This window comes from Saccoglossus kowalevskii, chromosome 5 (assembly GCF_978046115.1).
Source record: "Saccoglossus kowalevskii chromosome 5, keSacKowa6.1, whole genome shotgun sequence".
Classification (NCBI taxonomy): Eukaryota; Metazoa; Hemichordata; class Enteropneusta; family Harrimaniidae; genus Saccoglossus; species Saccoglossus kowalevskii.
In genome coordinates, this window is record NC_140645.1 from 40,839,445 (window position 1) to 40,858,535 (window position 19,091).

At 39.8% G+C, this 19,091-nt stretch overlaps 1 protein-coding gene across 1 annotated transcript; it reads left to right on the forward strand.

The window, feature by feature from the left end:
* Window positions 1-12,454: 12,454 nt before the first annotated feature.
* LOC100369218 (uncharacterized) lies at window positions 12,455-18,696 on the forward strand. The gene is made up of 2 exons (XM_002732992.4): window positions 12,455-12,620; window positions 16,522-18,696. Exon 2 carries the CDS (start codon window positions 16,524-16,526, stop codon window positions 18,549-18,551), a length of 2,028 nt encoding a protein of 675 aa, XP_002733038.2. The 5' UTR covers window positions 12,455-12,620; window positions 16,522-16,523; the 3' UTR covers window positions 18,552-18,696.
* Window positions 18,697-19,091: the final 395 nt, after the last annotated feature.

Sequence of the window (19,091 nt, forward strand, 5' to 3'; positions counted from 1 at the left end):
ATGAGGTGAACATGGTAAAGGTCACACTGCAGACATAACATGGCGGCACGTTGAAATTCGAGTTTGTCGTAGTCGTCCTTTCTAATTCATCACAATTTGTAAAAAAGTAACTCGTACTATTCATATAATTAAAACAAAACCGGCTGCTACAACCAGCCGACGTCGTCTCGGTCAGAGATCAGTTGCAGAGACGTTGTGATTGGCTTAGATGATTGTCAATTAGAACATCATTAACATAATTACCCGTTGAAAAATTGACGAGTTCCTGCAGTGTCGATAGAGGGCCATGCAGAATAAACCAGTCGGGGTGATTTCACAGTTACAGGGGATTTCGCGCTCACACCTTTATTTCGCGATTTTTTGTATGTTATTTGAACTACAAAAACAAATTGATGCGCCAGTCTAACTTCTACGGTAATCTATAGGGTTCTTGTTTGTTATACTGCCCTCAACGATACTTGTTACTAGTATTTTACTTTTGGCGTCGGAAACTGAGTCACAGTAGCAAACGACTGGGACGTAATCATTGCCAGCTAATGCCCATAAACGTAAAATAATAAATGTAAAGAATAATGTTTACAGAATGTATTGTACTTTCTTTAGTACTGATGAAGTACGTCACATCACGTGACGTGTGAATACATTTGCATGTCTAATAAGATGTAAAATAAACGCATAGCATAAACGATCGGTTGTGATATTATTTATAACCCGGGCAGTGATGCTATGCGTTTATTTTAGAAGTATCGACTGCAGATAGCGTACATCTCTTTATATTCAAATAAACCAATTGCTTACCCCACTGAGTACACCAAACAGTTACTTGGGTCGATATTCACATCCATACACACGGTCCATCCACCGTTTAAATGAATCCCTCGGCCCATACGCTTTTTAACTTTACAGTCGTATTGCTTTGTTGTGATGTAATTCATTAGTAACGCCCATGCATGGTCAAGATCCAGATCTTCATCGTCAGTACTGGGGAGAGATTTCGTTGACACCAATCTTTCCGTATGTTGTACTTGGTCTGATTTCTGATTCTAATCGGAAACAAAATTTTTATTTCAATATTATTATGACAGTCATTACAGCGAAGATTCACAAGCAGTACAAGCTGGGCTCAATATTGCTCTTAGCACGTCGCTTAGCGCCCTCTTTCGTCCGTGATTTTTGGTGAGCAGTTTGCCGCAGTTTTTTTTTTTTTTTTTTTTTTTTTTTTTTTTTTTTTTTTTTCAATACCAGTGGATTTTATGACGTCATTGCAGCAGATTATTCGCGATAATGTATTACATTATTGAGCATCAAGGCCCTGTCCCACGAATATGAATACAATGTTGATTTCGAAAACGAATAAACTATTGAAAAAGAAGAGAAAAAAAAGAAATATGGATTTTTACTATTTTAATTTGAAACCTGGAAAAACAAATCGGTTCATTCGTTTGTTGGTTTTGTAGTGAATTACATAGTATGCGATACCTTCTTCGATTATTATATTTTCTGAATCAAAGATTCACTTCCACTTCACCCCCGCCAGCTTACTACGTCACCTGCATACATGGAATGATGTTTTGAATGCCGAAAAGGTTTGCAGACAACTCGTGTATGTAACGGTGCTGTAAACGACAGCTCAATACATTCCTAACCAACATTTTAGTGTGGGATATATTTGCATACTAAAATACTCAAATATTATAACTGTTATGTTCCAATAGTCTGTGATTATATGCCACACATAGTATGGACTACGATGGGTAACATCTCATCATTCACTTTGATATGAGAAATATGATTTGAGTACATATAAAATATTCTCTAAGTTGTATTACTAGTACTTTAAGTGCTAATACAACGCTCGCTACCCCGATGTCCAAAATCACTTATCATAGTTCATATATCTGATCTTAAAATAAATATTTTAATAACAAATTTTAATAACAATCAAAGTTGCTGTCTACTACCAAATATTTATTGCATTTCACAACGAGGCTCATTATTAGCCCTCATTTACATAAAAGTATTCCCTTGGTAACGTCACCAGAGGAACATTGATACACAACATATCGGTGTGCTGTAGAATACAATATTGTCTGAGAGGTTCCCTGTGTACTCCTCAGTACATGTCGAAATATTTGAACTTTATATTTCCCAAGTTTACACAGACTGATCATTTGATTCGTGTAGGTTCACATATACGCGTCATATATGTGCGTGGAGGAATGCGTGAAAATTTATAGCGTTCACCAACCAAAACAATATACCGCGGCACAACTGTATGAGAACCACGGAGACTTATATCACAGTGGTGGATTGAAAACTGTTAAGGTGGTTGATCGTATAGGCTTGATATTCTGACGTTTACAGTATGGATTTACTTCATGCTAATGTTCAGGAAACCCGGTCAGTAATATATGGTCACTAAACGACTTTTTCGCACAAAGTACAGGTCAAACAACACACAGGTCAAACATCACACAGGTCAAACATCACACAGGTCAAACATCCATTTACCTGTTCTCATCGCATGGTTCATAAAATCATATGGATACTTGGTTGTCACAAATTATTTTGAAGATTAATATTATACGTACCAGTAATTCAATTATCATTTGCATAGTTCAATAATCATTGAACCATGACGAATACTGCAAAAACAACGTATTTAAAGGGCGGTAGTCGTCGTGTAGCGTCCTGTTCGATATGGGATTCACATCGACGTATACAACGCGTGTAAAATACATTGTTTATTTACGTGAAATTCGAACACGCGCTGCGCGACGACCACCGCGCTTTAATTGAACTAGTGTCTGTCCCAGATATATCTGACCATGACACAAGCAACTCTTCAATGTATCCATGAATTATGAAGACTTCAACATGAATTTAAAAAAATGAGAAAAAAATGGATCTCAATGTGGGAATGATTAGTTTTAACCGGTTGTCCGTGCTGCACATGACAGTGGATTCATTGGATTACATTAACCATGGCGACGAGCACAGATGTACGAATAACTGCAATGGCAGACTTATGTGTGTTTGCGCATGCGTTACCAGGTTATTGCCGCAAAATTAAAACAAAAAAAAAAACAAAAAAACGATTTTTATAGCGTTTGTGACTAAATGAAATCTCGAAACAAAAATAGCGAATAAATATTTTTTTTTGTTTGGACATGTCCAGAATAACGTGTTGAAAATCGAAAGTTTTTTTTATAGCATGGTATAGTCCGCGTGGTAATTTGGTGGAGACCAACTTGAATATCACCCACTTCGAAAACACAGCCCATTTTACGAGCTAATGATCACACATACGCTGCTAACATGTTATGGATTGCTTATGAATACCAGTACTGATACAAACGTGAATTTTTCGAAGTATAAACAATACGACATCACGTACTAGACCACACAATATGGAAGTAACCTTTCACAAGACCCGATGAAGCAATGATGTCAACATTATCATACATCACTGTGCAAGTTAACACTGATGACAGTTTCATTAAAAATGACCTGGACATGGTTTTGCGAACAGTTTATCAAACTTGCACCCTCCCGACTGGTAGCCATTCACCGAATCCTGAGCACTGCGAGCCAGACAAGCAAACAGTATGTATTCCTGTCAGTTTTCACAGCATACCAACCACGCAATCTGCATGATGTGAGTACACATGCTGACTAGTAAACAGCCGCCCAAACGCGCAAAATGTTCCCCGTTCTCTCACCAACATTTATTTTGCCCGCTCAATTGTGTACACAGAAATGAAACTGCCATCCCAAATTCGAAAAATCTTCCCGCCCACTAAACTATAAAATATTTCCCCGCCCGCTAAACCTCACTCGAACAGTTTTTTTTTTACACGAACAGCTTCGTTGACTGCTTCGGTAGTATACTGCATATTCGGTTGAAATTTATTACACGGAATTTTGATCAGAATTCCCTTCGAATACTGCTTTATATACAAACAAGGAAGGATCGTAAACTATATATGTTGAGTTACTGCAGGCTGAATTCTCCTGTCACGTGCAACACATAGCAGTGTGAGTATTTATTCATGCTGATGGAGGTAATCGTCAGATACTATATCGCAGGGCTTGTGGTCTGTGTGGCAGATATTACTAGTATATCTACTTTAATGATGTATTGTGGCGATAGCATATCTTATTACTACGGGGGTGACAGATCTTTGGAGGGTCAGTGGGTGTTTCGGAATGTGTTATTCTAGTACTTGTATATAAATGTGAAAATTGAAATTTACATAAATATATCATGCGCAAAAATGAAAAATAAAAAACGTTAGGTATTAATTTGAAGCGGCAACCCTGGAAAGGCCGACATTCGTGTTATTAAGTTCGATCAAGCGAAACAGTTGTAAGCTGCTTATCGATCTTGACACGCGATGATAATTTTGAGATTATATTCAAAGTTCAATAATATTTATTTAAATTTATTCATTCGTTCCACTGCCGAGTACTAGTAAAAACCAAACTGACATTTATAAATTAAAGCGGGAGGGTCGTCACTTGCGCACGCGCGGGAATTGGGTAGACGCTTGTCTGTAAACAATGACTCGCTGTGACCATCTGACGCATGCGCAGGTGGCGACTCCTCCGCTTTAAGAAACAGACATGATTTGAAGAAAAAAACATTGTCTGTCACGGAGTTAGGTTTATAGAAAACCATCACGTGTCTGGGTTTACAAATTATGCTCGTTTCAGTAACGTATTTTCTTTTCTTCTGTGGCTGATTTTTCAACTTTCGTTATCGAGGTTTTATCTTTACTCTTTTATACGCAACATTGCATTGTTTAGTAACCCCCACCAACGACCGGAATGCTGCACCCCTAACCGCACGGTTATTGAGTTTTACTGCGTAAAGTAACGCCCCCTATAATCTTTTATTTCCCATTGTTACAACTGAAGTGGAACTCAGTTATCTGTGTTCAATGGCAATGCTCCCACGGATAGCAACACTATTGAGAGGCATGCAGTGTTCACCTACCTGATGTCTAATATAATCTAGCGTATCTTTATATTCTAAAAACAAAATAATAAGATATTATGAGTCGCGCCCTCTGACAGGGTAGAGTTTCTGTGATGTCATAGTGGTGTAGGTGGGTGAAAGCAATGTCGTTCAAACCGACAACTGTGATTGGTTGTTTAGTCGTTTGGCATTTTGAATATATATTACAGATCAATGAAGACGCCGTGGACTAGTTCATTCAAACATATACTAGAAAGGGAAACTTACTAGGAACAATGTTATGTCAGGATATATTGAGGTGTAAAATAAAGATCAGAGTGACGTCACGATTGGTGTGATAAAACCAGAGTGGCGCGATTATATGCAATCGTTGATGTTGTCATTTAAAATAAACCGGGAGACACTCAGAAACATTTACAGCAACATATTGAATCGTTAATGTAAACCCGCGCTCTTTCTTGAGCGAAGGCCCATGAGCCGTGAAATCATGTGATAGATACCATTGTTCTTGCTGCTTGTAATGGTAACATGTCTCTCGTTAGACTTAAGCTCTATACACTGCGCATTTTCGAATTTCGTGAAAACAGTGTACATTTAACGGTCTTTAGCATGTTGTCATCCAATTGGTTAAGTTTTCTGATAATAGGATTAATATCATTCCATGGTTTTACACCCAGGGACTTTCGCTAAATAAATTGAATTGTGTTATGTTATTACCAGGTACGTAGCCACCGTATCGTACACGTATCTATAATTCCAGCACAATATACACCGCGTCGAGTGAAGAGAACTTGTTTTACAAACCAATACTGTAAATGACTGAGGGCATTTTGTTTTGGTCCAAATTGTATTTACCGTAGACTACATTTGAAGTCTGGCATTGCATGTAAACGGTGCTGTTACCAAGACAACAGTAGTTTATTTGATTCACTAGTTGTTTCTCGCATTACAAAATCCAACATTTTCATCGATCGAAGTAACGTGACGTCATTATATATGTTGATGCCCCAGCGGGCCCATACGAGTTGTACATATCCATACCAATTGGGTATTACTGTGGAATACTTTATTTTCGCTGAAGGGATGATTCTGTGAAAATAAAATCCAGCGAATACACTTTTTCCTGTATTTCAACATTCAACTCATAAAAATCAGTGAAAATAAAGTCCATACAAAACACCCAACAAGCCTTTTCAGTGAAAATTAATTCCAGCTGAAATAAAGTATTTCACAGTAAGTCATATAAATCTCAAAGGTTCAGTCTGTTCCCCGTAAATAAATATACTTTTTTAATACTACGTACCTCTGAACACAACAACTAGGAGCAATAACGGGATAGTTAGAAGGCAGGCGATGATAACGTGTTTGGCGTGAAACATTTTTTCGACGAGTGTCAATTATAAATCGGATATCACAGCACATCTGGTACACAACAGCTATATTTTAATCACATTCAATAACGATACCATTCATTATGTGTTGTAACCTGCGATATATCGTCAACGATACAATTGTAATAACTAAATTATAGATAATAATTTGTTTTAATTCCTAGTTTGACTACTAGTAGATTACACTTCCTAAAACGACTTGTTATTTGATATTACCAAAATAATAGTATGTTACACCAAAAATATCGTTTAAATTAAGTGTACAAATTTAATTAATTAATTTCATTACTTGGGATTTGTTGTGGATTATTGTGTCATCGGTTGGGGGTTTATTTTCGCTGAAACCACATTAGTCTGATGTAATGTTGTATTCGATTTAACTTGTGGTGAGGTGCGTGTCAAGAATTGGCACAAGCATTTTCATTAAATAATAATTTAAAATAATTACAATAATAATGGATTATTAATAATCTCCACTCCAGGCCACACGTGCTTCATACAAGAAAATGAATGCCTTACATGTATTATATAACAAAATAAATAAATAAATAAATAAATAAATAAATAAATAAATAAATAAATAAATAAGTAAGTAAATAAATAAATAAATAAATAAATAAATAAATAAATAAATAAATAAATAAATAAATAAACCCCCAAGAATGGGCTGAAATTGTTCAAAAAATATGTAGGAGTCATACAATAAATTATATGATATCACGTGATTATCGAACACTGCGCCCACTGAACCCTGTGATGTAATTATACAACCACGTAGCAGCCACTGTCAGCCAAGTTTTGCAAGTGTGTTCACGTATTTTTTGCAAATTTAATACGCATACAAAGTATGAATCGGAGTGTAGATTTCAGTAGAAACCAAAGAATCATATATTTATTGTGCTACATGTACAGCTATGAACTCCTATGTTGCATGTAAATGTACATGTATTAGTACATGTGATTTTTGTTTTGTTAGTCGTTAAATTTGAAATCATAGAAATTTTTTATCAAACATAAGCATTTAACGAACGGCACCTTCTCTTCACCGACCTACAAAGTAAATCTCGTCTACATTAAAGCGGGAGGGTCGTCACCAGCGCACGCGCGGGAATTGGGTCCCAAGCGACGATAACAACACACGCTAAAAACGCAAAGACTCATGGGTAGACGCTTGTTTGTAAACAATGACACGCTATGTCCATCTGACGCATGCGCAGGTGACGACTCCTCCGCTTTAAGGTCATTGTTAGAAAAGTATGCATTTTTATTTATTTTATTTGGGGGGGGGGGTAGGCTCGTCCGAATTTTAACCACGTTCAAAAGCTCACTGGTTTAAATTATATCCAGTATGTGCTATAATGTAACTGATATCGGTGAATGCTTACAAAAACTGATTATATGACAGTCAGGAGTAAATGTGTTTACAATACACAAGTTTGTTGTATCTCGTGTGTCCTAATATAATTCAATTTGCTACGCTAAAGCGTTACATATTGAGTGTTGTTTTGCTTTATTTTGTTACTTCTGGGATACGCTCGTGAGAAAGTTGAAGGCGGTCACACGTGTGTCACATGACATGACCAGCTATGTCACCAACTAACTCGAAGACTCCGTGATGGTCAGACAACAGACAGGATTACGTTTACCCCATATGCTTCTTCTCGGGACCCCCGGTAGTAGAGAGGGACCCATATTTTAATACAATAAAGGATTCCATTGTTAATAAAAATACAAAACATATAATTGTTAATTTCTCGTCGTTTCCACATTGGGACTAGCTACACAAAAATGCCAGCACAACTCTCTGGACCAGAATCTGCGATTTCAACGACAAATACAACAATATAAACACGCATTACACCATGGAAGGCAATAGGAGCTTCTATGATGACACGTAAGGATGAGGTCGATGATTAGTAAGTTATTATGCGTAGTCCAAACTTAGACCGATTTATCCTCAGATAATATTAACTACCACACAGAGTTATACATCATTGAACTGAAGGAAGAAGTGAAAAGTTAGATTGTCCTTGTATTGTGGTTTTCCCGGGCCGATGGTGCATCTCGTTATACCCTGTTTTATGTAATAAGTCTTCTAAGTAGGGAACTAATCTCACAATTGTTCACCTTAATGAGATGCACTCTGGGTAGTGTTCTACAATGTACTGGTTATTCAAAAAACCGAAGGTCTATGTGTCAATCAATAAGTAGTTGCGTCACAGTTCCTCTTTCCGAAGGTCTATGTGTCAATCAATAATTAGTTGCGTCACAGTTCCTCTTTCCGAAGGTCTATGTGTCAATCAATAATTAGTTGCGTCACAGTTCCTCTTGCCGAAGGTCTATGTGTCAATCAATAATTTGTTGCGTCACAGTTCCTCTTGCCGAAGGTCTATGTGTCAATCAATAATTAGTTGCGTCACAGTTCCTCTTGCCGAAGGTCTATGTGTCAATCAATAATTAGTTGCGTCACAGTTCCTCTTGCCGAAGGTCTATGTGTCAATCAATAATTAGTTGCGTCACAGTTCCTCTTGCCGAAGGTCTATGTGTCAATCAATAATTAGATGCGTCACAGTTCCTCTTGCCGAAGGTCTATGTGTCAATCAATAATTAGTTGCGTCACAGTTCCTCTTGCCGAAGGTCTATATGTCAATCAATAATTAGTTGCGTCACAGTTCCTCTTGCTGAAGGTCTATGTGTCAATCAATAAGTAGTTGCGTCACAGTTCCTCTTGCCAAAGGTCTATGTGTCAATCAATAAGTAGTTGCGTCACAGTTCCTCTTGCCAAAGGTCTATGTGTCAATCAATAATTAGTTGCGTCACAGTTCCTCTTTCCCAAGGTCTATGTGTCAATCAATAATTAGTTGCGTCACAGTTCCTCTTGCCGAAGGTCTATGTGTCAATCAATAATTAGTTGCGTCACAGTTCCTCTTGCCGAAGGTCTATGTGTCAATCAATAATTAGTTGCGTCACAGTTCCTCTTGCCGAAGGTCTATGTGTCTATCAATAATTAGTTGCGTCACAGTTCCTCTTGCCGAAGGTCTATGTGTCAATCAATAATTAGTTGCGTCACAGTTCCTCTTGCCGAAGGTCTATATGTCAATCAATAATTAGTTGCGTCACAGTTCCTCTTGCCGAAGGTCTATGTGTCAATCAATAATTAGTTGCGTCACAGTTCCTCTTGCCGAAGGTCTATGTGTCAATCAATAATTAGTTGCGTCACAGTTCCTCTTGCCGAAGGTCTATGTGTCAATCAATAATTAGTTGCGTCACAGTTCCTCTTGCCGAAGGTCTGTGTGTCAATCAATAATTAGTTGCGTCACAGTTCCTCTTGCCGAAGGTCTATGTGTCAATCAATAATTAGTTGCGTCACAGTTCCTCTTGCCGAAGGTCTATGTGTCAATCAATAATTACTTGTGTCACAGTTCCTCTTGCCGAAGGTCTATGTGTCAATCAATAATTAGATGCGTCACAGTTCCTCTTGCCGAAGGTCTATGTGTCAATCAATAATTAGTTGCGTCACAGTTCCTCTTGCCGAAGGTCTATGTGTCAATCAATAATTAATTGCGTCACAGTTCCTCTTGCTGAAGGTCTATGTGTCAATCAATAAGTAGTTGCGTCACAGTTCCTCTTGCCAAAGGTCTATGTGTCAATCAATAATTAGTTGCGTCACAGTTCCTCTTTCCCAAGGTCTATGTGTCAATCAATAATTAGTTGCGTCACAGTTCCTCTTGCCGAAGGTCTATGTGTCAATCAATAATTAGTTGCGTCACAGTTCCTCTTGCCGAAGGTCTATGTGTCAATCAATAATTAGTTGCGTCACAGTTCCTCTTGCCGAAGGTCTATGTGTCAATCAATAATTAGTTGCGTCACAGTTCCTCTTGCCGAAGGTCTATGTGTCAATCAATAATTAGTTGCGTCACAGTTCCTCTTGCCGAAGGTCTATGTGTCTATCAATAATTAGTTGCGTCACAGTTCCTCTTGCCGAAGGTCTATGTGTCAATCAATAATTAGTTGCGTCACAGTTCCTCTTGCCGAAGGTCTATATGTCAATCAATAATTAGTTGCGTCACAGTTCCTCTTGCCGAAGGTCTATGTGTCAATCAATAATTAGTTGCGTCACAGTTCCTCTTGCCGAAGGTCTATGTGTCAATCAATAATTAGTTGCGTCACAGTTCCTCTTGCCGAAGGTCTATGTGTCAATCAATAATTAGTTGCGTCACAGTTCCTCTTGCCGAAGGTCTGTGTGTCAATCAATAATTAGTTGCGTCACAGTTCCTCTTGCCGAAGGTCTATGTGTCAATCAATAATTAGTTGCGTCACAGTTCCTCTTGCCGAAGGTCTATGTGTCAATCAATAATTACTTGTGTCACAGTTCCTCTTGCCGAAGGTCTATGTGTCAATCAATAATTAGATGCGTCACAGTTCCTCTTGCCGAAGGTCTATGTGTCAATCAATAATTAGTTGCGTCACAGTTCCTCTTGCCGAAGGTCTATGTGTCAATCAATAATTAATTGCGTCACAGTTCCTCTTGCTGAAGGTCTATGTGTCAATCAATAAGTAGTTGCGTCACAGTTCCTCTTGCCAAAGGTCTATGTGTCAATCAATAATTAGTTGCGTCACAGTTCCTCTTTCCCAAGGTCTATGTGTCAATCAATAATTAGTTGCGTCACAGTTCCTCTTGCCGAAGGTCTATGTGTCAATCAATAATTAGTTGCGTCACAGTTCCTCTTGCCGAAGGTCTATGTGTCAATCAATAATTAGTTGCGTCACAGTTCCTCTTGCCGAAGGTCTATGTGTCAATCAATAATTAGTTGCGTCACAGTTCCTCTTGCCGAAGGTCTATGTGTCAATCAATAATTAGTTGCGTCACAGTTCCTCTTGCCGAAGGTCTATGTGTCAATCAATAATTAGTTGCGTCACAGTTCCTCTTGCCGAAGGTCTGTGTGTCAATCAATAATTAGTTGCGTCACAGTTCCTCTTGCCGAAGGTCTATGTGTCAATCAATAATTAGTTGCGTCACAGTTCCTCTTGCCGAAGGTCTATGTGTCAATCAATAATTACTTGTGTCACAGTTCCTCTTGCCGATGGTCTACGTGTCAATCAATAATTAGTTGTGTCACAGTTCCTCTTGCCAAAGGTCTATGTGTCAATCAATAATTAGTTGCTTCACAGTTCCTCTTGCCGAAGGTCTATGTGTCAATCAATAATTAGTTGCGTCACAGTTCCTCTTGCCGAAGGTCTGTGTGTCAATCAATAATTAGTTGCGTCACAGTTCCTCTTGCCGAAGGTCTATGTGTCAATCAATAATTAGCTGCGTCACAGTTCCTCTTGCGGAAGGTCTCTGTGTCAATCAATAATTAGTTGCGTCACAGTTCCTCTTGCCGAAGGTCTATGTGTCAATCAATAATTAGTTGCGTCACAGTCCATCTACCCATCCGTTACTGCATCTCCATGAGGTGTCACTTGGTGGCGACATACTCACCAACCATACGTGTGGAATTCTGAGTTCACTGCATGATTGGTGAAGGCATAGTCCAGTTTTGTTTCTATGGTGAAGATGAAATACAAACTAATGTCACGCACTTGATTGTTTGATTACATTATAACTCGGGGTTCAAGTTTAACGATATTCAATCGGAGATAATATCGATTTTCAACTACATGTATATATCGTGAAATGCCTCATAAATCCATCTGAAATGTAAAATATACCCACTCTTGCCATTGACTATACTAGTAACCCAAAATATAAGCATGGTTACTCATGCTCAAGAAAGACATCCATGGCGGGGATGTATTCAAGTGAGCGGCGCCTGCAAGTCCGAGATATGCCGACTTTCCATGTAACTAGGACATTATAGGCAATACAAATGTAAGGTTTTGTTGTCCGATAACCTCTCCCACCCAGTACATTGAAACCTTTTCAAACTTCCATAATGCACACGGCCGTGTTATTGACACCACCGTATTGGGATTAACGTTGGGTTCGCTCTGCTGTGAATGCTTGACATTTGACCTCTTTGTATGGGGAACAGCTTTTTCACAGAGTTCCCACGTACGGAAGGCAGTGCATCGTAGTTGTAATGTGTACGGTCTCGGGACTGGGAACGATCGTCTTCTAGGATGGATACGTTTGGGGAAAACGCCCACAGACGTTTTGTCCAGGTTACTGTCGTTTATCGAGAATACGACAGATATAGTGCAGTCAATCGGAAGAATAATTAAGCCGTTGTATTGGAAGTGAACACGTAAGTACACTATCATTTATTTGGTTATGTTCCATGTTAACAATGACATCAAGTACCGGATTATATCGTTGAAGACGGATATCTCCGTGCTCTATAACGTACAGCAATGTAGGCATATATCTGCGTGATTCGGACTTGAATAATATAACGCCATTACTTATTACTGGGACAAAACGTTGGCATGTGAGTCGCCCTATACCACAATGGCTGACCTATTTGATGCCGTTGTTAGCCTAGTACGCGATTTGCATATCAATGGCTGGTCGATTGTGCGGATTCGTTTTCACATCCACCCTCACAATAGATCTATGGTTTCCAGTTCGTAGACGTTATTTTGCTACTTCAAGGGTTTGTGTATTTTGTTTGGCTTCGTATCATTAGTTTAATACAGACCCAGCACACTTCGTATAGCCATAGCGCATGGCCACGGTTCCAGACCATTGCGAACGTGGGTAAACTACGTTTTCCATTACGTCGCTTGTCGTTTCCCGAAACACAACCAGCAACAAGCGATCGCCAACTATCCATAATACCACACTCCCGGATAGAGGGACTGTGATAATACATATGTTTACTCCACTAATGAATAAATTCAACCCACACCTTAATAGCGTTTGCAATCCGAATAGTTATCTCACATACGTGTGTTTGAAAACAAATCCGTATGTTATTTTTGCTTATTGACTTCGAAGTCCAACATACACAGCATTAAATAATTATCGCCGCTAGCCATAAACACAGTATAATGGATGGTGCTGTGTTGTTTCTGTCACCAGCTTTACACAAATGGCGCTAACGACTTTATACACCCGAGTCTTTCACTAAGAGAGCCAACCTCGACACTGAACATCCAAACAATGGTATCACTTGCACTGTTTGTGATTGGGGCGGGAAGTCTGCTGCATTCGCTAAAACAACCTCCGGGTGTTGTGAAACTTTTCACATCTTGTTTGAATCTATAAGCTTTAAGTGGGCGTTTTTTTGTGAGCATTTTCAATCTTAGTTCCAATAGGCTCCGTAGTGTCAATGAATTTATTGTCGATATTCGATCTATCGTCTCTATCTATACGTCGCATCATCTTTTTTTACCTCCATGGTCGCATGAATTAGAGGATCGATAATTCGCTCCAGTCAGTATCAACATTAAACGTTTCTCATATAGCAACGCGCTTTACAAATAGTCATGGTAACTGCCATAGGTGTATACGTGTTCGTACACATAAGTATAACCATGGAAATACACGATTTGTAGTTCCATGGTATAACTAATGTATGTCTTGATAATTTAATCAACGCCTTATGTTCAGTTGTATGGCTTCATCAATGTCCATTAAATGGATCACCGTGACGTAGTTGTTTTTTTGGCATTTCGCCGTGAAAGCACTTAACTGTGGAACTCAAATCTGCGAATGAAATTTTTCAAGAGTCTGAAGAAAAATTCTCAGTACGTAAAATGTATATGAATCAGTATAGTTTTATTTGTTTGTGAATGGAACCACAGTTGCCATCAGTTATCGCGTCCATACTCCAACCAGCTGGTTTCACTGTAAGGGGCCGTGTGTGTATCCGGCCTTGGATCCAATTAGTGCGGTTAACTGATGTATTTTGTTTTTAATTGCATTAAATAATCATGATATAGCAGACATCCTTGGAAGGGACCGTGATGTCACTACAAATTATAAAGTTCATGGTATGACAAATTGCCCATGCTTATTCGAGTGGATTTTTTCGAAAACACACGAGATCTTACATATATATTGTTGTTTCGATAGATAGATGGCTTTGAGCTGGATGGGCAGCAGGCTAGGTGGACGCCTGATTTGGTTGATAAATAAACATTATGCTTTATCGGTTAATGTCAAGACTGGCGAAATAATTAGGGTTATCCTGGAGATATGATAATTGACTTCATCCATGGTTTTATACTTATCCCTTGCCTGAATGCCGGAGTCGTGAATTCACGTTTCAACAGCTGGTTCTTACCTAAAACGAAACGAAATTACACTGGCTTGCCCCTTAATTACACACGGCACGGCACGGATACAAGAGACGAAACGGTTCGACCTCCGTTTCGGTTCAGAACTAATTATTTGAGATCACACTTTCCTCATGCATCGATAATGTGTTCTCTGACGTCACATGTCCCGAGGTCACGCGAAAATGATGTAATGTGAAACCGGTCGCGTGTGTTTGGGGGTTTGGTCAAACAAATAGCATGTAAACAGGGAATATTTCAGTTCATCAATTTAATATTGGAATCTCAATGTAAACCAAACTAGTGAGTTTCGTACGTCTGTTGTCAAGTTTCTTCCGATATGAACATATAAGCTCAGATGATGGACACAAGCTTTGGGAAATTACATTTTTTTTCACCGGGAACTAAATTCTAGGGATATGCAAGTTTAAGCACTACAGACATAGCATTGCGTAGTGTTTAATATTGGTCCCACCGCCCACGTAGTTAGACGCACGCAGCGTATACAATATATATACAGTGGCCCCTCGCTAAGTCGCGGGTGTCGGGATCCAAGCAAAAACCGCGACTTAACTTGGTTTCACCTCTTCTTGACACGGTCGATCGCTGTGAGTTTATGGCGTACGAACAAGCTGGATAGCTTTCGCTTTGACACGCTCAATCGAGAAATAGAAATCAGATAATGAATTCAACTCATTGTAGCGAGTTTTTTAAAGGTATACCAAAATGGGACCGGCCGAGAAGTACGTACGGACACTACTCGACACCCCTGTTGACACCTTGAATAAGGCTGCCATCACCCAATGCATCTCAGCAATTGACGGACAGTAGGTGTTAAGTTGTCTCTTTAACGGTTAGTTAAAAACACTATGCCACGAAACATTAGTCTTTGTACTTCAAAACTGCTGTCAAAACTCAATAGAAATTTTGGGAGCCATCCAAGTACCCGCGACTTAGCCGAATCGCGACTTACCGAGGCGCGACTTAGAGAGGGGTCACTGTATGTACCACGGGGTGAGACTACACACAGGGTCGATTGGTGAACAATATTTATTTTCATCAACTAAAAGTTTGTTGAATCGAAGTCAACATGCATGTCAGTCTCGCCTTATAATTGAGAACAATCCATAACCACCCTTTTGTGCTTACCGTGCAACATGGTCGGTGTATATTTTGTGACACGAATATTCGTATATCCTGAATCCTGCGTTTATACATGTTCAGTGGTCACCATGACAGACGCCGTTTCTATGGATTGTTATTTTGAGTTGCCGATATGTACACGTGGACCAAAATCTGAACTTACGTAGACAACGTGGACCATGGTGGTATTAATCGAATAGTTCCGAGCCTTTCTCTCTTACTACGAAGTTATTTTATAAAAACTGAATTTGTATCTCCATGGCAACTCAGCCGACATACCCACAATAATGTCTCAGAATACATGCACTAACTTGCAATACACGCCTATTTGTGTTCGATAAACTGCTACGATTTTACGCCGGCTAAGCGGGACATTTTTGTTTCTGTTTATATCCATGGCTATATCACCATGGTGAGGCATTTTGTAGATATTAATTATAGAGGGCGCACTCAGCATTGAAATGTACTGCGTAGCGCCATGCATGCTCGTAGCGAAATACGGTGATATTTTCACCTAAAATTTCATATCACAACATTCTCGAAACGTTAACGAATATCTGTGCTAATAACTTATAATATCATCTTAAGAGACATTATTGAATTATAATACTCCCTTGCGTTTTTAATTTATGGTACGTTCCAAAATCTCAATCGACATGCGTATTTGCGCAGTTTATTATTTCATATTGTGCGCAAGTATCTAACACACAAACTAAACCTATTTCAAAGTCGCCCTTATTGTAAATAGTGTGGCATTAACATTCCTTTTTTGTTTTATTCCAGTCATGGCGTCGTCAAGTTTCTCAAGAGAACAGCTCGATGAGAGATTTCTTCAGTGTCCCATATGCTTAGATCGATTCCGTAAACCGAAAATACTTCCATGTTTTCATTCCTTCTGTCGAGAATGTTTGGTGTCTATTTCCAAGAGCGGAAAGAACACCGTTACCTGCCCATTGGACAGACGTCTCCACAAATTGCCCCCGAATGGTATAAATGGCCTCCCGGATAGTTATTTTTTGAATGACTTAATGGATTTTATCGACTGGGGAGGAGAGGATGCCATTACTGAGGAACGCCAGGGAAAAATGTGCGAAGGTGGCTGTGAGAGGGGCGCGCGTGTCTATTGCGTCGAATGTGGACAATTTTTGTGTGATATCTGCTCAAACTCGCACAAAAATCTCAAAGCCACAAAAACACATAAGCAATTTACAGTCGAGGAATACGAAGCAACATTTCAAACTAAATCGCCATTTGTAAGACCAATTGTATGCCCGGTGCATGACGGGAACCAAATCAAGCTCTACTGTGGGACGTGCAAGATTCCAATTTGTCTCGAATGTGCTGTATACCAGCACGTTCAACCCGCGCATGCGCATATCCCTCTTCAAGAAGCACTAACGAAACGTCGATCGGCATTGTGGTCGGCAAAGAAAAGCATGACTAGAAAGCTTAGCAAAGTCAAAGGAGACATTAAAGAAGTTGACAAACTCTCGCGAGAAATTGACCGAGAGTTGCAGCACGCGGAACGAGATGTGAGGTCCACAACACGTCACCTGGTTGAACTTTTGCGGCGAAATGAAGAGTCTCTTATACGGCAACTCCGAGAGAAACACTCCGACGAAAGTCAGGAGGTCTTGATGCGAAAGGAGAATATGGAGATGCTGTCGACAAAAATAGAAAAATCGTGTTCTTTCGCAGAAGTGATGCTAAACCAGAGTAATGATATTGGCTTCCTCTGCTTGGAAAAACAGGCTGAAGAAAAAATGCGAGAACTGTTAGAAGAAAGGGCCGAGGTACCTGAACAGGTGTCAATAAAATTCACCAAAAATAACAAGTTCCCCAACTGCCTGACAACGGATAAAATAGGCGTCGTATCGACGAGCAGAGATTCACAGACAACTTTCAGATTTCGTTTGGCATTGACAATTACGGAAATCGAGCCGACATTTCGACGACGGCTATCGCTGATTATGAAGGATAGAACTAGTTGGAAACACAAACTAACGTTCCCACGTGGCGTGACCATCACCTGTGAGGGCGATATCATTGTGGTGAGCAGTGACGACCAGCGCGTGTTCGTCTTTGACAACAACGGACGCTGTAAGAACCAATTTACGGCAAACAGTCGAATGTGGAATGCACCGTTCAAGCCCTATGACGTCGCAGCGACAGAGAAAGGCGAATTTATTGTTACCGAGAGAACTAATCGCTGTTTAATCAGCTTTCGACGAGATGGAACACCAACTCCATTTCATTTTGGCGAGAGTGGATTAACTAAACCACTGGGTATCGTCGTCGATGTTCGTCGCCGCGTGCATGTCGTGGACGTTCCATCAGGACAGCCCGATGGAGCATCATCGGCGATCAGCTGTTTCACACATTACGGGACCAAAGCAGGCAGCTTCCGTTACAAAGAGAGAAATTCCCCTGATATGTTACCACAGTCGGCGAAGTTCATTGCCGTGAACAGCAAGAACCACATCATCCTGCCAGACTACAACGGTCACAAAGTTATCGTATACAACTCCAGAGGGCGTTTCCTGTACCAGTTCGGGTCAGAAGGTCAAGGAGACGGCAAATTCGAACATCCGTCAGGAGTCGCCATTGACAAAGACGACAACATCTTCATCACAAGTAACCACCGCGTACAGATGTTCACGTCTCGCGGTGCTTTCATCTGCCGCGTGGATGGGATAGAAGACGAGGTCAATAAGCCACGGGGAGTTGCAGTGTCAAACACGGATTCCACCTTCAAAGTTGTTGTCGCCGATGCAGGAAATGATTGTGTACGGGTGTATGAGAGCCAGAAATGAACATATCGACAAATGGGTGAATTTCCGGTTCCGGTCTAATGGTTGTTAGCCTCGGACATCACGAATATGCAGTTTTATGCTGAGATACTGCAGGCATACAAAAACATTTGAAAGTGTAATGGACATGCATAGTTACATTCCGCGACATTTCCGAAGAGCCCTCGGTATAAGGTATAAGATCAAACCTTTCCTATCGGAGTCGACATTTGCACAGCAATAAGATAACTACAAATTCGTCAATTGTGAATTGCCTGATAATCACCGCGACGAACGTGCACTTGAACAAAATATTTACAAGCATTGAAAATTGTTTTCAATAGAATCGATTTCTGGTCTCTTCCTCGCTGCGTATACGGTTATACTGTTCTCAACGGTATTTGCCGCTAGACTACGGGACACAAAATCGCCGCAATCGTAGTGGAACGACAAGAGACAAAGACCGACTCTGTGTATGCAGGTGAACGCATCATTGTTTATCATTAACGCGTTTCAGTCGAAAACTTAAATATGAGATTCGAATGAATCACTACAATATCAATA